Genomic DNA, 20,066 nt, shown 5'->3' with positions numbered 1-20,066 from the left:
TTTGGGGAAGTGTGTTTCTGTTTTGAGCCTCGGGATTCCAATTTCAAAGCTCATATGTTTGCAGAGGCCGCATCATCTCTTGCAATCGATCGCCATTAGTGGCTATGGAGAGTCCTTGATATCATTTGTATCCCGTTTACTTTGAATTATGAATGAACCTTTTTTGAGGCATCTTCATATTTTGAAAGTTTTTTTTTAAAAATGAATGACTTTGAACATGCAAATTTCTTTTTAAATTACTAAAAAAATAAAAATAACACATTTTTTCAAATTGCGAACAAATTTTCGAGAAGTGGACATCTTTTGAAATTCTGAACATTCTTTGAAACACACTTTTTTTAAATGGTGAACAAATTTTGGAAATGGGAAACATTTTTTGAAATTCGGATTCTTTGTAAACACAAACATTTTTGGAAATTCCTGAACATTTTGAAACAGCGAGTATTTTTTCATACATTTTTTTAAAATTCCTGAACATTTTTTAAAGCAACAACTATTTTGGAAACAGAAACATTTTGTTGAATTTACAAACATTTTTTTCTCTATTGGAAAATGCATTTCTAAAATGGAAAGATTTTTTCAAATTTGTGAACATTTTTGTAAAAAGTTGTAAATTTTAAAAATGGAAAAAGGGAAAGAATCAAAAGAAAAGAAAATAATAATAATAATAATAATAATAATAATAATAAGAAGAAGAAGAAGAAGAAGAAGAAAAAACACTAAAAGGGAAAACCTAGTAAAGAAACAGAACAGACAAAACTGGTTCAGAACCTTCTAGAAGGTTACACAAACAGGATAGGAACCTTCCAGAAGGTTCACAAAACCGATTCCTGTAGTGTGTTGTGTATTTAACAAGTGGGCCGGGCCAACGCTGATCCATCTGATGATATGTGTCTACCAGGCCGATTTTATATTTTTTACCAGCCCGGTTTTTGCATTAATCCGTGAACCCAACACGTGATCCGTTAATGGTGCGAGTCGTAAGCCGACGCGGTTTGGAGTGTGAGCCGGAATCGGCGAGCCCAATGGAATCAATAAAAGCACCCCAGAAGAGATGAATGATGCACACACCAAGGAAGGGATCGTGGAACCAATATCATCCGGCCGGCCCTTTCTTCCTTCTCTCGATCGGACCTTTGGATTTGGATAAGAGAAGAGAATCAGGATGGCCATGGACCGGCAGTCGGAGTGGATCGTCCTGCGGCGCGTGCTGGCCTTCCTCAAGTCGAGGAAGCTCCACCGGGCGGCGTACACGCTGGAGAAGGAGGCGAGGCTCAAGCTGGACCTGCCGCACCTGCAAGACCTCTTCGCCAAGGGCCACTGGCGGGCGGCGGACGAGTACGTGACGGCATTCATAAGCGGGAAGGAGAGCACCACGCCATCCGCGTCCGCCACACTCTTCGTTGTCAGGTTCGAGGGCTTCGTCCGGGCGCTCAAGCGGGGCGACGAGGCGTGGGCCCTACGCTCGAATGCACCAATACGGATACGGGTATCAGTATCGGGCCAATACGGATGCGTAAATTCTTCATTTTGAAAAAGTGTCAATACGGATATGTTTTACTATTTTTTTTAAAAGGGATTCAGAATGTCAACCGTGACCTTTCTACATCCATGGATTCCATGGTTCCCTGTCTTCTTTAGCAAATGAGCAGAAACTCTAGAGTAGCCACTCAAAGCTTCATGACCACAGTAGTCGCATTTTCATTTAGTGTTGCCCCCTCCAGGTGATTTCTCTATGATTTGAACATGGCTCCACAATGGTGCCCTTAGATTTGTAGGTACAGTAGGAGGTTCAGCAGGAGGAGATGAGAAAAATGAGATCTTCACAGATCAGAGGAGAAAGAAGAGGGGGTGAGCTTGGCTGCGCAGGAAAAAGGAGAAGAGGCATTGGTGAGGAGTAGTAGCTCGTCGCCGGCTAGCCGCCGCTGCCGCCGGCCCTGAGTGAGTAGCTGCTAGGTACGTAGCCACCAGCCGCCGCCTGGTGTGATCTTAGGAGGGAAGAAAGAACTGGGAGGGAAAGGAAGGGGGCATTGGGGTACTAGGGTTGCTGTCTGCCTCTTAACTGGGCAGAGTGGTCTCTTAGATGGGCTGGGTCATATCCAAAACGATCTGAAAAAGTATCCTTCAAGTATCTGAATCGTTTTAAATCCTTTATTCATGGATACTCCTTGGATACGTATCGGGGGCGTATCGGAGAAGTATCGGTATCGGATACGGTATCGGATACCGATTCGCTAGTTGCCTGAAGTATCGGTGCAATCGAGGCCCTGCGCTACTTCCGCCCCTCCGTCCGGCCGCTACTGCGCAACCACCCCGACGAGGCCGCCGTGCACGCCGAGTGCGAGAGGGCCATGATGGACCGCGGCTCCCTCCACCGCAACTGCCCCGATGATGCCGCGTACAGGGACCATCGCTTGATCGAGTTCTATCGCTGCGTCTATCAGAACGAGCACATCTCCCGCTCCTTCAACGATATCTTCGACTACAACCTGCGCTTCATGAGGGGAACGGCTGCCATCGGCCTGCGCCGCCATGCACATCGGCCCCGACGCCCACCAAGACCCGCTGCCTAAGAGCAATTCCAACGGGCCGACCCAACCGGACTGCGTTTTTGTCCACTTTTTATCCGTTTGGGTCGGTCGTCCGCCTGCCGTCCGCCCTCTTTTAGTTTTGGGTCGGCAGTGCGCCCAACGGGCCGACCCATTTCATGACCATGCGTGCTTTAGATCATGCCAGCGGTCATGACGTCACCCTGATTTTGGCGCTCCAGCGCGCGGGGGAAAGCGGCCTAGCGCGCGCTGGTTTTCGTGCTCCAGCGCGCGGGAAAGGTTCGCGCGCGCGCCGCGGCCGGCGCTCGTTATAAGAAGGTGCTCCCTTCACACTCTGTCCGCCGCCCACTCGTCTCGCCCCCTCTCACTAGCCTCGCCGCCTCTGCGCCACCATGTCGATCCGCCGCCTGGGCGCTTCGGACTTTCGCGGAGTCCGCGAGCGCCGCTCTAGCGCCTTCTCCTCCGAGATCTGGTTTCGCGAGAAACGTCTCATCCTCGACACCTTCGACACCGCAGAGGAGGCGGCCCGCGCGCACGACGCTGCGGCGTGGTGCCTCCTGAGGCCTCGTCAGGATATGAATTTTTCCGACGTGTCGAGCCAGCGGACGCAGGATCTGGCACCTCTCCCACAGCTTTTCACCGACGAGGAAACACATGTCCACCAGAGGCAGCAGCGTCACCTCACCATCGTCGAGATGGACGTGGAAGACATGGTGGCGTGGCGCGAACACTTCCCGCAGGACATCGTCGACGAGCGCCAGTTCTACAAGCAAAGGAGGTTGAAAAGGGACGCGAGGAGGACGGAGCGAGCCGCCTATCAGGAGGACAAGCGTTCGCGGAAGTAGGCCGCTCAATTGAAACTGAAGCTACGAGAAACGTCGGGTTGGGACTTTGAAGATGAGCAGCATGCTGACGCCTACATTCAGACATCGGAGAAGGACATTACCGAGTTGGAGTCAGAAAGCGACGAGTAGTGGTCTTTTCTTTTATCTGTGTACGCTAGAACTATCTATGTATGCATTTTTATCTGAAAAAATGGCCGGCGGCATCGGCGACGAAGCAGGCGGGCGAGGGTGTGTTGTTTGATGTGAAGAGGTCAATCCACTGTGCCATCGACCAACCGGCCCGGTGAGGAAAGAGGGCGAGCGTGCGTGCGTCCATCTTGTGTCCGCGCCGATGCAAATCCGGCTCAAAAATGGGCCAGGAATGGGTCGGTAGGTAGACGAAAGCGGACGTGTGTCCATTTGGGTCGGTGCGTTGGGCCGACTTTTTTGTCCGCGCCAACCCAAACGGACGGCCACGGACAAAATGGGTCGCCCCATTGGAGTTGCTCTAAATCCTCATCCACAGCCGAACCGGCTAGCCTCGTCCGCTCATCGCTCATCGACCCAACCAGCCAGCAAATTAATGGTGGTTCTTCAATTGATATCCATTATGCATGTACGTACAAAAGATGGGAGCACACCATCCCACAAGGGGCTGGCGCGCCCCACCACTAGGCCGCCAACCCTAGGGAAGGAAAGGAAGGAGGGCTAGCCCCTCCTGCCTTCCCTCCACATGTGAGAAAGGAAAGGAAGGAGGGCTGGCCCCTCCTGCCTTCCCTCCACATGAGAGAAAGGAAAGGGGGGGTGCCATCCCTCCTGCCTCCCCCCCGCGCACCCAAGAAGGAAGGGGGCGTGGCCAGGTCAGGGGCCAAGGGCGGCCGTCGGCCCCTTGGGGTTGCCCTAGGCTGCCTCCCCTCCTCCCCACCTATATATATATGCGTGTGGAGGGAGAGGGGAAACACACACCATGATTCCCTAGCCGTGTGCGGCACCCCTATCCCTCTAGTTCATCCTCGATCATATTTTCATAGTGCTCGCCGAAGCCCTGCGGAGATAGTTGCATCACCACCGTCACCACGCCGTCGTGCTGTCAGAAATTAGCTACTACTTCGCCCGTCTTGCTGGATCAAGAAAGTGAGGACGTCGTCGAGCTGAACATGGAGGTGCCATACGTTCAGTACTTGCTCGGGCAGATCGTGAAGGTGTACGAGTACATCAACCGCGTTGATAAACGCTTCCATTAAATGGTCTACTAGGGTACGTAGACATACTCTTCCCTCTTGTAGCTATGCTTCTCCCTGGATAGATCTTGCGTGTGCGTAGAATTTTTATGTTTTCCATGCAACGTTCTCCAACACGTTACAATCCATATTGGTGATCTATTAGAAGCATCGATGCGCTCACACCCCGTGTAGGTATGGATATCCATAGGTCGATATTTTGCCATGGCACTATGATAAAAAGGGGTGTTTTTCAACCTGTCCCATGTGTAGGATGCTCACTGGAATCAAAAACTCAGAGAGAGTATTGGCTTGAGAATAGGCCAAGTCATTCGAATCAAGCAGAAGAGAAGAAAGGCTAGACTAGTTTGTGGAAAGCAAAAGGTGCCATCTAAGGTTAGTTTCTTCGTTTGGAGTCTAGCCCATACTTCCCTTCCTATAGGCAGAACCAGGTTTGAAAGAAACATGGTGACCTCCTCAGTGTGCTCTATTTGTAATGTTGCAGAAGATACATGGCGACACTCTTTGTTTGAATGTCGCACGGCTAGATTTTTATGGGCTTAGGGAGATGAAGAGAACTTGGAGAATGTGGTATCAAATCAATCTTAGGATGTCTGGCTATGGATCTTTTGGCTATTTGATTCCATGAAAAAGCAAGACCCAGCCCGGGTTCTTGTCGCCCTTTGGTCGATCTGTTGGGCCAAGGGACATGAATTCAAAGAAAAGAGCTTCAAAGACCCCTAATGACAATGTGTTTTATCACGAGATACCTACAGGGCCTCGACATCGTCGCTGTTCATGCACCCCGCCAAACTTCTTGGACTAGTGGACCACTTTAGTGTGTGCGCAAATGGCTAGCTCTGGAGGGGGATGTGGCAAAAATTAATATCGAAAGGTGACTAAAACACCTGAGACGGGGACTACCCGATCTAATGATAGAGGCAAGAACACTTTCCGGCCAAGTCCCATTAATTGATCATAATGATATCATGGAAATGTTGCACGAACCACCGATGCTCGCATATCCCTCCTTGGAAATTTAGGTGCGGCGGCGGCGACCTGTAGAGACAATGAAGGGCGTTATGTTGGCGTGTCGGCTGTACTATTTGATGGCTTAACTGATCCTGCTAATCTAGAGACTCTTGCTTGTAACGAGGCACTGGCACTGTGAAAGTGCTAATGGCACTTAAGCTATATTTTGGTGTGATGACAATGTGGTTAGTTGAACTAATATCGGTTGCTAAAGTTTATCTCAGGTTATTGGTTCTAAGTGCCCGCGATGGAGATGTGCGACCCCCCCCCCCCATTTCAAAAAGGACAAAGGCGTGGTCTTTCGACACTTCGAAGGTTTAGTTTTGGTTTGCTTCGAGTCGTAGGAAAGACCGCACTATTTAGAGGGGTTTGTGTGGATAAATGTCGTGAGGGAATGCCTTTGCCGAGCCTTACTCTCTTACCCTTCCCACTCCGACCACCTCAAATGAACCTAGTGTGTGTGTTGTGGTACTCAGAAAGTTGCAATAGTAAGTTACTGGGTACCCCGTGCGCACGGGGTACTGGGTAACTCTCTAGGTACCCCGTGCGCACGGGGTCTTTTGACCCCCATGCGCACGGGGTACTACGTAACTCTCTGGATACCCCGTGCGCACGGGGTCTTTTGACCCCCGTGCGCATGGGGTGGTGCGATTGTCTCTGGATACCCCGTGCGAACAGGGCTGACTTAGCCCATGTGCATGGGGTCCAACGGGCAGAAATCCCCACCAGCCCATGAACACTATAAAAGGCCCTTCTTCCACCTCCAACCCTCAACCCTAATGTCTTGTTGAGCTCCACCATTGCTACACCCCATTTTGCTCAATACTCTCAATCCCTCCATCCAAACTTGTTGAAACTTTGGGGATTGGGAGAGCAAGACCCGATCTACAACTTGACCAAACCAAATCGCGTTCCCTGCAACATTTCTTCCCCATTGACTTGTTACTCTTGGATCTTGGGCTCCTAGGCGGTTAGAGGTTCCTCCGAAAGCTTCCTTGCTTGTGGTGTGCTCCGAAGAAGTTTGTAAAGGTGTGGTGGTCGCATTCAAGACCAACCCCGAGTGGTTCGAGGCTCATCCGTTGGGGGTGACTCGAAGGAGAATACGGTGAGCCTTTGGTGGCATTCCGCAAGCTTTGGCTCCGGCACCGCTCCAAACAGAGATTAGCTCTTCCCCAAGGAAGAGTGAACTTCGGGTTAAATCCGTGTCCTCGTCTCACTTGTGGTTAATCCTTTCCCGCACCTTTCTTTGTTGTTGTATGCTTGTTGGCTTGCTAAGTAGTTTGTTGCCTAGCTTTTCTTCTCGGAGCTTGCTTGTCATATATGTTGCATTCACCTATTTGCATATCTAGTGAACTCTTTTATCCGCTAAGCCTTAAAATCTACAAGAAAGATTAAACTTTGTAGTCTCCTATTCACCCCCCCTCTAGTCGACCGTATCGATCCTTTCAATTGGTATCAGAGCCTCGTGCTCTAATATAAGGTTTTACAACCTTAGAGGATATGGTCGATCTAGGGAATGAGGGAGGTGGCCTACCCATTGCGGGGGATGGTCAAAACCAACCCCCCGCCACAACTGAGACACTTGGTGCTCTAGTCGTTGCTCCTACCGCTACTACTAACCAGAATGTCCCCCTGACCGCAGCCGATCTTCTTTCAATGTTTGCGGACCTCAAAGTCTCTATGTTGATAGAGGTTCGACCCTCGGTCAAGGAGGAAATTGATGCTCGCCTAAAGCCATCAACGTCCGCATCAAACTCGTTTAATCCAAATGAGGTTCATGATGCGGATGACTCGAGGGAACCTCTTGCTTCTCCGGCTCGTACTCAAGTTCCCCAGTACAATGCCGTGGAACCCTTTTACTCTCCTCAGCCCTTGCAACATCCCCGCATTAATCCTCTTGGGCCTCCGCCCCCTTTGAAAGCTAATGCATTTGCTAAGTGGAAGCTAGATATGGAGTCTCACATGCACAGTGCTTCAACTCAATTGTGGTGGATTGTGGTCAATGGATTCAACCGCAAGGACCCAATGAATCTCACTCCAAGGGAAGCAGTTGACGATCAACTCAATGCTACCGCACACAACATGATTTGCAATGCTATGACTGAAGACTATAGTGATTCCATTGCTCTTCTCAAAACCGCAAAGGAAATTTGGGATTGCCTTGAGGAGGCTCTTGAAGGAGATGAAGCAATTCGAAGATCTCAGTTGGCCTTGCTCAAACAAGAAGTCAATCTCTTCGTGAGGAATGAGGGTGAGTCCGCAGAAGAGGTTTACTGAAGGTTGAAGTCCCTTGTGCTCAACTTGAGAACCTTTGGGTGCACTTGGGCAAATGATGAATTCATCAAGGACAAGTTCATAGATGCTATGGTTCTCACAGAACATACCATGGTCATGATGGTTCATCAACGTCCAGACTATCACAAGTTGACTTCGGCTCAAGTTGTTTCCACCTTCTCTACCCATGTTCTTTTGGAAACCAAGTCCAAGAAAACATTTGCAATAGCTCAAGCAACCAAGAACTCCAATCTTTCCTTGAAGGACAAGAAAGTGATGAGCCAATCCTCAAGGGAGGAAGAAGTGAGTGAAGAGATATGTGAGGCGGATAATGATACCTCATGCCCGGCAAATGATTTTGCAGAATACCTGGCTCTCTTAGTCAAGAAGTACTCCGGGACCATGGCAAACAAAGGAAGAAATCTTCAAGGAAGATCTTTTGGACGAAGGAAATGCTACAATTGTGATAGCCCAAGACACTTTGTTCATGATTGTCCATATGAGAGACGTGAAGACAAGTCCGAGAAGCTTGTGCTTAAGAAGAAGAAGTTCACCAAGTTTTCAAAGAGGAAGGATGACAAGGCTCTTGTTCATGAAGAATACATGTCTAGAGATGAAGATGACGGTGATGATGATCAAGTGGGCACGGCTGCCTTCGCCATGCATGCCACTACCTCCTCCTCCACCACTGGCCTCTTCGACTCTCCAAACAAGGACAAGCCATTCACTCATCGATGCCTCATGGCCAAAGAGGTAAAAACAAAGTCCAAACCCAAGAGACCCGACAACTACACTCCCAATGTCTCATGTGAGATAGTGGAGGATGAGTGTGAGGAGGGTGTGGATAATGATGAGGAATCCTTAATGGCTTTCATGAAAACTCTTCATGGTGAAGCTCGTGCTCGTTTTGGCGATCTCCTTAAGTCACTCGCCGAATGTGATGACTTTATTCAGAACGTTGGGAACCTCCTTATAGAGGAAAAAGAGAGAGTTGATCTCCTCAAGCACGAACTTAATGAAGAGAGTGTCATGAGAGCATCACTTGAGGAAGCCTTATCTGCTCATCAAATTGACTTTGTTAAAACCAACGATGCTTTGCAACTTGCTCTTGAGAATAAAGATGCTCTTAACGTTAGAGTTGAAAAACTTCTAGTTGACCATACAAGACTTGTTGAGGAGCATGAGTTCCTTGTGATTAGTTCCAAGGTTGTCAAAAGTGACCTCATTGCTCTCACTGAGTCTTATGCTCCGTTAAAAGCTACAACCATTAAGGCTCTCACTTCCGTACCTCATATTGATTTAAATGATGATGCTCATACGGCTAACTTTGCTCATGATTGCACCTCCCTTCAAGAGGAAAATAAGAAGTTGAAAGCTCAAATTGAGAAAGGGCTTGTATCATGCATCCAAGGGGAGAAAAACCTAAACGATCTCTTGAGAAACCAAAAGGAGTGTGTTGCCAAGGAGGGAGTTGGGTTTAATCCCGCATCTAAGAGTGGTAAGAACAACAAGAAGAAGAACAACAAGAAGATCGGTCCGACTCCTTCCCCTCCCCAAAAGGTAGTGTTTGTGCAAGAAGGGCACAAGGAGAAGGAGAAGGAAATGAAGGGTGTTGGTAATGGGAAGGTCATTAGGGACAAGGCCATTCCCAAGAATTTTGCCGGCAAGAACAATCCATCATATGTTCTCATGAGAGGAGATGATGGCTATACGTTTGCAAAAAAATTTGGAACTAACTATGATGATTATGCTTGGACTATTTGGGTTCCCAAGACCCTTGTTTCTAACTCACCAAGACCCATTGCAAAATGCGTACCTATAACCAAAGCTTGATTATTGTAGGACTATGTGTCCGGTGGAACTCAATGGGTGATCGACAGTGGATGCACCAATCATATGACCGGAGAAAGGGAGATGCTTGTGGAGTTCGTTGATTCACTCAAGGCCTCTTCGAACATCTCCTTCGGTGACAATAGCAAGGGAAAGGTATTGGGTTTGGGCAAGGTGGTAATCTCTAATGATTCATCTCTTGCAAATGTCATGCTTGTCTAATCCCTTCACTACAATTTACTTTCAACTATTCAATTGGCTCGTGCGGATATGGTTCACATTTTGGTGAATTCCATGTGACCGTCTTTAAGAGGAGCAATCTCAAAGTGGTCTTTGTTGGGCATGTTGAAGACAACCTTTACATGGTTGATTTCTCGAAAGAGAAAACTCATCTTGCAACATGCCTAATGGTCAAGGCCGATGTGGGGTGGCTATGGCACCGTAGGCTAGCCCACGTGGGCATGAGAAATTTACAAGCTCTCTTAAAGGGGGAGCACATTCTTGGACTAACCAATGTGTCTTTTGCCAAAGATCGTCCTTGTAGTGCTTGCATTGCCAGAAAGCTTCATGAAAAAGCTCATAAAGTGAAGACTATCATCACCACCTTGAGGCCCCTCGAGCTTATCCATTTGGATCTATTTGGGCCTCCAACATATGATAGTTTGGGAGGAAGAAGATATTGCCTTGTCATTGTTGATGACTTCACAAGATATACTTGGATGTTCTTTCTCAAGACTAAAGATGAAACTCAAGAAACCTTCATCAACTTTGCCAAAGAAGCTCAACGTCAACATAACTGTGAGATCAAGGCAATCCGAAGTGACAATGGCACCGAGTTCAAAAACTATACAATGGATGAATTCTTGAGTGAAGAGGGGATAAAGCACCAATATGCCGCACCATATACTCCCCAACAAAATGGTGTTGCAGAGAGGAAGAATCGGACTCTTATTGAGATGGCTAGGACCATGCTTGATGAGTACAAATCACCATACAAGCTTTGGGCAGAAGCCATCAACACCGCGTGCCATGCTTCAAACCGGCTTTATCTTCGCAAGCTCAAGAACAAGACCCCTTATGAGATCCTAATTGGGAGAAAGCCCAACGTCAAATACTTTCGGGTATTCGGTTGTAAGTGTTTCATTTTAAACAAAAAATCCTGGTTAGCTAAATTTGAGTCTAGAACTTATGAGGGCATATTTATTGGATATGCATCAAACCCTCATGCTTACCGAGTTCTCAATAAATCCACCAGATGCATTGAGGAAACAGTAAATGTGGAGTTTGATGAAGATAACGGCTCCCGCATGGAGCAAATTGTTCCTAGTGTTGTAGGTGATGAGGCTCCTTCACAAGCTATAAGGACAATGGGGATAGGCCACATTCTCCCACAAGAAACACCCTATGTCCAAGTAGAAGAAGAAGGAGTAAGAGCCCCTCTTGAGGATTTTCCACAAGGGAAGTCATCATCGACACCACTTGTACAAGATGCCTTGGGAAGTAATGAACCTATCCAAGAACAAGATCAAGACCCTCATGTTCCTTAGCAAGATCAAGAGAAAACTCTTCCGAATAATGAAGAACCAACCGTTGAGGCTCAAGATCAAGCTCAAAGTCATGATCAAGATCTAGATCAACCCCAACCACAAGTGTCTTCATCGTCATCACTTCCTACTGAGCAAGAACCTGTGGTTGCAAAGAGAAGAGTGTCTCCAAGGCTAAAGCAATCTCAAGGGCAAGCTTCTTCATCAAGTCCAAAACCAAGTGAAGAAGAGCTTGACCGCAAAGAGCAAAAAGTGTCCGCCAAGCTAAAACATCTTCAACACCTCACCGAGAACATCTACGGTAGCATCAAAAAGGGGGTAACTACTCGTAGACGTTTGGCAAACTTTTGTGAACATCACTCGTTTGTCTCTTGTGTTGAACCCCTTAAGGTGGAAGATGCCCTTGACGATCCGGATTGGATAGATGCCATGCATGAAGAACTCAACAACTTCACACGCAACAAAGTGTGGACCCTTGTAGAAAGACCCAAGGATTTTCATAAAGTCATTGGAACAAAGTGGATTTTCAAGAACAAACAAGATGAATATGGACAAGTAATAAGGAACAAGGCAAGGTTAGTGGCACAAGGTTTCACCCAAGTTGAAGGTTTGGACGTTGGTGAAACTTTTGCCCCCGTTGCCCATCTTGAATCCATTCGCATCTTGCTTGCTTATGCCTCTCATCATGATTTCACATTATATCAAATGGATGTTAAGAGTGCATTTCTTAATGGTCCTCTTAAGGAGTTGGTGTATGTCAAGCAACCTCCCGGTTTTGGAGACCTCGATCATCCCTCTCACGTTTATGAACTCCATAAGGCACTCTATGAACTCAAACAAGCACCTCGTGCTTGGTATGATCACCTTACAGCGTTCCTAAGCGAGAAGGGGTTCCAAATTGGGGTAATAGATTCCACTCTCTTTACGAAGAGGGTAAAAGGAGAGTTGTTTGTCTACCAAATATATGTTGATGATATTATCTTTGGGTCAACTAACCATGCTATTAACGTTGAGTTTGAGAATCTTATGACTAAGGAATTTGCGATGAGCATGATGGGAGAGTTGAAGTTCTTTCTCGGTTTTCAAGTGAAGCAATTGAGAGGCGGAACCTTCATCAATCTATCTCATTATATCCAAGACATGCTCAAGAGATTCAAAATGCAAGATGTCAAGCCAATGAAGACACCCATGGCCACAAATGGTCAACTTCATCTTGATCCAAATGGTAAAGAAGTGGATCAAAAGGTATATCACTCTATGATCGGTTCCTTGCTTTACCTTTGTGCATCTAGGCCAGATATTATGTTGAGTGTGTGTATGTGTGCAAGATTTCAATCTGCTCCTAAGGAGAGCCACTATTCGGCAGTGAAAAGGATCCTTCGATATTTGGTTCATACCCCAAACTTGGGCCTTTGGTATCCCAAGGGATCATCATTTGAGTTAATGGGTTACTCAGATTCGGATTGGGCTAGAGACAAGGTTGATCATAAGTCCACATCCGGCTCATGTCAATTCCTAGGGAGATCGTTGGTAAGTTGGTCTTCAAAGAAGCAAAATTGTATATCTCTCTCCACAGCCGAAGCCGAGTATATTGCTGCCAGAAGTTGTTGTGCCCAATTATTATGGATGAGGCAAACTTTGATGGATTACGGTGTCAAATGTGACAAAGTGCCTCTTTGGTGTGACAATGAAAGTGCCATCAAGATCGCCGAGAATCCGGTTCAACATAGCAAGACCAAGCATATTGAGATTCGTCATCATTTCATTAGAGATCATGTGGCCAAGGGAAACATTGAGTTACTTCATGTCAACACCGAGAATCAACTAGCAGACATCTTCACCAAGCCTCTTGACAAAGCAAGATTCCGCGAGTTAAGGCATGAGCTAAATATCGTGGATATTAGTAACTTCGGATGAAACTCTTGCTCGCACACACATACTCATGTACTATCTTGCTTAGATGTAGGCACATGTCTAGGGGGAGCTAGCTTAACTCATGAGCTATCTTATCCTAGAAGTGCATAAAACAAACACAATCTGTCACATAAGCCACTTTAGGTGGTACTTGTGCTTCAAAGATGAGTATTGGTCTTGGGCCCAAGGTTCATATCTTCGCGGTGCCATACCAAGTAAACTCAAACATGGTGGCCTCGGCCACCGCCCTCGCTTGAGGGTTGTGTCCGTCTTTGTTTCGCGTGTGTGGTGTGGTGTTTCTTTTATTTTTTTGGTTGGTTCTCCTCGATTCTCTTTTGGTACAAGTGCTCCACATATACCCTTTCCATAGTGATAGGACTTTCCTCGTGGCGTATTCAGAAATGTAGACCGAGTGCTTTGTGAAGTAGGGGTAAGAGTATACACTCAGCCCTGTATTTAAAAATCCACTCATGTCAAAGTTCTTGAATACCCCGTGCGCACGGGCCTGTACCGTGCACACGGGAACCCCGTGTCCAAGGGCTCTGTACCGTGCGCACGGGGCTCACTTAGCCCGTGCGCACGGGGTCTGCGGTTTCTGGTCCTGAAGAGGTGGAGCATGGGGGGGGGGCTCGGGTTCATTCCCACCCATTCACTCCCCAGGAAGCCTCCAGCGCCGCCGCCGTCGCCTCCACTCGCCGGAGCTCCTCTGGGCTTTGTCGGAGTTCTTCCTCCGTGGATCTGGATCCAGATGGGGTCCTCCTCCGGTTGGTCTTGTCCCCTTGTTCCATCTCCTTGAATTCCTTTCTTTTGTTCTAGCTTTAGGGTTTCTTTGCTCCCTAGATTCATTTGGCCTCAACTTGTTTGTAGATAGAAGTCCAGTGCTTAGATCATTTGGTCCCTCTACTTCACCCACTCCCGGAGTTCTTTCTGGTAGTGGCTGCCGCTGGGAGACCCCCGTGTCCACGGTCCTGTACCGTGCGCACGGGACCTCCTTGCCCACGGGGTCTAAACCCCCGTGCGCACGGGCTATCCAGGAACTTTTGCCTAGACTTTTGTCTATCTCCTTGCCATTTATCTTGCACTTGTACTCATTTGTGCCTCGTGCTTTGTGTTGTTGGGTTTTTGTGTGTGTTTCAGACTCTGCTGACAAGAGGTCCAAGCTTCGTCGCAAGCGTGCAAAAGGAGGATCAAAGGACTTCACCATTGCTCGTCGTCAGCCGTATGAAGGCATGGGTTAGGGGTCTGGGACAGGTCAGGGCCGTGCTCGCCGTGTAGCCTCAAAGCGGCCCATTGTTGAGGCTTTCGATGAATGTGGGGAAGAATATGACTCACAAGATGATGAGATAGAAGAAGAAGATGATCGTGGTGAGGAAGATGAAGAAGATGATCGTGGTGAGGAAGATGAAGAAGAGGAAGAGGAGTCTAGTCCGGAGGAAGCCACTCCGGGCAGGCATGACCTCCGGAATATGCCTCTTGTCAAGTGGACCAAGCCAGAGATCTGGGCTGAGAGACAGAACCATCCATATGTTAAGGCCACGAGTATGGGAATGGATCCCCGTTTCAAGAATGGGTTTCAGCAAAGAATCTATCATGAGCTTCTTATGACCAAGTCAAAGAAGTTTGCTCCTCACAAGCAAGTCAACACTGAGAGTTTGCGCGACAATGATCATCTGTATCCCGGTGTGTACTCCGCTCTTGGACGACTGGGTCTGATTCCGTTTGTCACCTTCAACCACCCCTACAATGAAGATCTAGTGATGCAGTTCTTTGCCACTCTGTACTTCTTCAATGATTCTGCTCGCACTCTCACATGGATGTCCGAAATGCATCAGTGCTCAGCTCCTATGGCAAAGTTCTCCGAGATCATTCCCTACCCGTTCATGGATGAAGAGACTGTTTCTGATGAGTTTGGCATTGTTCGGGAATGTGGGCAGCGCACTAAGGATGAGATTGCCTTTGCTTACAAACAAGAGAAGTCGTTTGTCACTGGGTCAATCAAAGACCTCTTGCCCCTCTATGACACCATGCGCCATATCCTGCGGTATACCCTCACTCCAAAGGCCGGGGATTCCCATAACATTCGGAGCTCCATGCTTGATGTCTTTGTGTATCTTCATCAGAAGAAGAAAGTGGATGTTCTGGATTTCATGTACTACGAGCTGCGTCAGTGTGTACAAGAGAACAAGTCTTTGATCTATGCTCCATTCATACAGGCGTTGATTGAGACCGTCTGTCCAGCAAAGTACATTGCTAGCTTCAAGACTGCTGTTCCCAAGCGCAACTCCAACTGGACCCCAGCTGCTCCTGCTCCCTATGTGCCCATCAAGAAGGGGCGCAACCCTAGGCCTGAGGATCGTGCTACTTACACTCCATGCATGTCCTCTAATGCACGGATCCCTCGTGGTAAGGCCATGTTTGTTGGCTCTGAGGCCATCTTTGCCAAGGGAGTGAAGAAGTCAATGTTCAAGACCTTGAGCAACATGTTCAAGATGTGTCAGTCGATTCAGTGTCGTCAGACCAAGGAAATCAACAAGGAGAAGCTTGTTCGGCGTGAGCAGAAGGCAGCAAGGGCTGCTGCTGGTGAGGAGGTCGGTCCAGGTTCAGAGGACGTCGACAGTGAGGCCACTGCTCGGTCTTTCCCAATGGACGGGTGGCGTTTTTATGATGATTATGATGCCTCGAGTGCTCCTCCTCTTGTCTAGTGGGTCTTGTGTCGCCATCTCTCCTTTTTGTTGTCTTGATGACAAAGGGGGAGAAGTGGTGTGTGTGGGTGTGTGGTGTGTGGTGTGTGGTGCGTTCGTGGGTGTGTTGAGATCTCAAGCCACGTGTTTCTCGCTGTTGGTTGATTTTAGTTGGCTTGAGATAATCTTATTTCCTTTCCGTCTGTGTAGTTGTGAGACTCTAGCTTTATTATTGAACCTTGCAATTACCCTCTTATGCTTATTGGGTCTCACATTATTTGCTCACCACACTGTGTCATGAGATCTAGGCACCGTTAGAGGTTTATTTTGATGAATCTCATGACTTATCAATAATGATCTTGGTCGAACCTCCTATGGGTGTACTAGATGCATTCTTGTTTTCGGGCACACATATAGGGGGGAGCTATCATGATCATTATTTGTTCCATGGCTTTCTATCTGTTTATCCTCTTTGCCATGCTCTAACTACGTTGTCATCAATGCACCAAAAAGGGGGAGATTGAAAGTGCTAATGGCACTTAAAATATATTTTGGTGTGATGACAATGTGGTTAGTTGAACTAATATCGGTTGCTAAAGTTTATCTCAGGTTATTGGTTCTAAGTGTTGGAAATATGCCCTAGAGGCAATAATAAATTAGTTATTATTATATTTCCTTGTTCATGATAATTGTTTATTATCCATGCTAGAATTGTATTGATAGGAAACTCAGATACATGTGTGGATACATAGACAACACCATGTCCCTAGTAAGCCTCTAGTTGACTAGCTCGTTGATCAATAGATGGTTACGGTTTCCTGACCATGGACATTGGATGTCGTTGATAACGAGATCACATCATTAGGAGAATGATGTGATGGACAAGACCCAATCCTAAGCCTAGCACAAGATCGTGTAGTTTGTATGCTAAAGCTTTTCTGATGTCAAGTATCATTTCCTTAGACCATGAGATTGTGCAACTCCCGCATACCGTAGGAATTCTTCGGGTGTACCAAACGTCACAACGTAACTGGGTAGCTATAAAGGTGCACTACGGGTATCTCCAAAAGTGTCTGTTGGGTTGGCACGAATCGAGACTCAGATTTGTCACTCCGTGTAGCGGAGAGGTATCTCTGGGCCCACTCGGTAGGACATCATCATAATGTGCACAATGTGACCAAGGGGTTGATCACGGGATGATGTGTTACGGAACGAGTAAAGAGACTTGCCGGTAACGAGATTGAACAAGGTATCGGGATACCGACGATCGTATCTCGGGCAAGTATCATACCGGTAGACAAAGGGAATTGTATACGGGATTGATTGAATCCTTGACATCGTGGTTCATCCGATGAGATCATTGTGGAACATGTGGGAGCGAACATGGGTATCCAGATCCCGCTGTTGGTTATTGACCAGAGAGATGTCTCGGTCATGTCTGCATGATTCCCGAACCCGTAGGGTCTACACACGTAAGGTTCGATGACGCTAGGCTTATAGGGAAAGTATGTATGCGGTTATTGAATGTTGTTCAGAGTCCCGGATGAGATCCCGGACGTCACGAGGACTTCCGGAATGGTCCGGATGTAAAGATTGATATATAGGAAGTGTGGATTTGGCCACCGGAAGTGTTCCGGGCATCACCGGTAATGTACCGGGACCACCGGAAGTGTTCCTGGGGTCCACCGGGAGGTGCCACCAGCCCCGGAGGCTTCCGTGGGCCAAGAATGGGAAGGGACCAGCCCCTAGGTGGGCTTGGGCGCCTCCCACCAAGGCCCAAGGCGCCCTCAAGAGGAGAGGGGGCAAACCCTAGGGGCAGATGGGCCCTAAGGCCCACCCTAGGTGCGCCCCCCTCTCTCTCCCCCTTGGCCGCCACCCAGATGGGCCCTAAGGCCCACCCTAGGTGCGCCCCCCTCTCTCTCCCCCTTGGCCGCCACCCAGATGGGATCTGGGGGCTGCCGCCACCCCTAGGGAGGGAACCCTAGGTGGGGGCGCAGCCCCTCCCCTCCCCCTATATATAGTGGAGGTTTTGGGGCTGCCCAACACACGAGTCTCTCTCTCCCAAGGCGCAGCCCTACCTCTCTCCCTCCTCGTCTCTCGTAGTGCTTGGCGAAGCCCTGCTGGAGTACCGCACTCCTCCACCACCACCACGCCGTCGTGCTGCTGCTGGACGGAGTCTTCCTCAACCTCTCCCTCTCTCCTTGCTGGATCAAGGCATGGGAGACGTCACCGGGCTGCACGTGTCTTGAACGCGGAGGCGCCGTTGTTCGGTGCTTAGATCGGAATTGACCACGATCTGAATCGCCATGAGTACGACTACCTCATCCGCATTCCTGCAACGCTTCCGCTTAGCGATCTACAAGGGTATGTAGATGCACTCCCCTTCCCCTCGTTGCTAGATTACTCCATAGATTGATCTTGGTGATGCATAGAAAATTTTAAATTTCTGCGACGATCCCCAACAATGGCATCATGAGCTAGGTCTATGCGTAGTTTCTATGCATGAGTAGAACACAAGTTGTTGTGGGCGTCGATTTTGTCAATTTACTTGCCGTTACTAGTCTTATCTTGATTCGGCGGTATCATGGGATGAAGCGGCCCGGACCGACCTTACACGTACGCTTACGTGAGACTGGTTCCACCGACTGACATGCACTAGTTTCATAAGGTGGCTAGCGCGTGTCTGTCTCTCCCACTTTAGTCGGATCGGATTCGATGAAAAGGGTCCTTATGAAGGGTAAATATAAATTGGCATATCACGTTGTGGTTTTGGCGTAGGTAAGAAACGTTCTTGCTAAGAAACCTATAGCAGCCACGTAAAATTTGCAACAACAATTAGAGGACGTCTAACTTGTTTTTGCGGCATATGCCGTGTGATATGATATGGCCAAAAGGATGTGATGAATGATATATGTGATGTATGAGATTGATCATGTTCTTGTAATAGGAATCACGACTTGCATGTCGATGAGTATGACAACCGGCAGGAGCCATATGAGTTGTCTTAATTTATTTATGACCTGCGTGTCAACATAAACGTCATGTAATTACTTTACTTCATCGCTAACCGTTAGCCATAGTAGTAGAAGTAATAGTTGACGAGACAACTTCATGAAGACACGATGATGGAGATCATGATGATGGAGATCATGGTGTCATGCCGGTGACGACGATGATCATGGCGCCCCGAAGATGGAGATCAAAAAGGAGCAAAATGATATTGGCCATATCATGTCACTATTCGATTGCATGTGATGTTTATCATGTTTTGCATCTCATTTTCTTAGAACGATGGTAGCTTAAATAAGATGACCCCTCGCAATAATTTCAAGGAAGTGTTCCCCCTAACTATGCACCGTTGCGAAGGTTCGTTGTTTCGAAGCACCACGTGATGATCGGGTGTGATAGATTCTAACGTTCGAATACAACGGGTGTAAGCCAGATTTACACACGCAATACACTTAGGTTGACTTGACGAGCCTAGCATGTACAGACATGGCCTCGGAACACGGAAGACCGAAAGGTCGAACATGAGTCGTATAGAAGATACGATCAACATGAGGATGTTCACCGATGATGACTAGTCCGTCTCACGTGATGATCGGACACGGCTTAGTTGACTCGAATCATGTATCACTTAGATGACTAGAGGGATGTCTATCTGAGTGGGAGTTCATTATATAATTTGATTAGATGAACTTATTTATCATGAACAATAGTCTAAGTTGTCTTTGCAAAAGGGTTGTAGATCAATAGCTCGCGTTGTAGCTCCCTGTTTCAATACGTTCCTAGAGAAAGATTAAGTTGAAAGATATTGTAAGCAATGATGCGGACTAGGTCCGTTGCCTGAGGAGTGTCCTCACTGCTACACAAAAGGCTTATGTCTTTGATGCACCGCTCGGTGTGCCAACCTCTCCAGCGTCGTCTGTGGATGTTATGAACATCTGACAGATACGTCCTGATGACTACTTGATAGTTAAGTGCACCATACTTTACGGCTTAGAATCGGGATTCCAATGATGTTTTAAACGCCATAGAACACATGATATGTTCCAAGAGCTTAAATTGGGATTTCAGGCTCATGCCCGTGTTGAGAGGTATGAGACCTCTGACAAGTTCTTTGCCTAGAAGATGGAGGAGAATAGCTCAGCTAGTGAGCATATGCTTAGAATGTCTGGGTGCTACAATAACTTGAATC

At 47.6% G+C, this 20,066-nt stretch overlaps 1 protein-coding gene and 1 pseudogene across 1 annotated transcript; both read left to right on the top strand.

The window, feature by feature from the left end:
* The first annotated feature begins 2,941 nt into the window (after positions 1 to 2,941).
* On the top strand, positions 2,942 to 3,394 carry LOC147960346 (APETALA2-like protein 1). The gene has a single exon (XM_087533285.1). The coding sequence runs from the start codon at positions 2,942 to 2,944 to the stop codon at positions 3,392 to 3,394; it is 453 nt and encodes a 150-aa protein (XP_087389411.1).
* A 9,037-nt stretch (positions 3,395 to 12,431) lies between these two features.
* Positions 12,432 to 13,190, top strand: LOC147960345 (secreted RxLR effector protein 161 pseudogene; annotated as a pseudogene).
* Positions 13,191 to 20,066: the final 6,876 nt, after the last annotated feature.

Source organism: Triticum urartu, chromosome 7A (assembly GCF_056163025.1).
Source record: "Triticum urartu cultivar PI428250 chromosome 7A, HENAU_Tu73, whole genome shotgun sequence".
Taxonomy (NCBI): domain Eukaryota; kingdom Viridiplantae; phylum Streptophyta; class Magnoliopsida; order Poales; family Poaceae; genus Triticum; species Triticum urartu.
The sequence above is the reverse complement of the archived record's forward strand: the minus strand, read 5'-3'. Positions and strand labels throughout refer to the sequence as shown.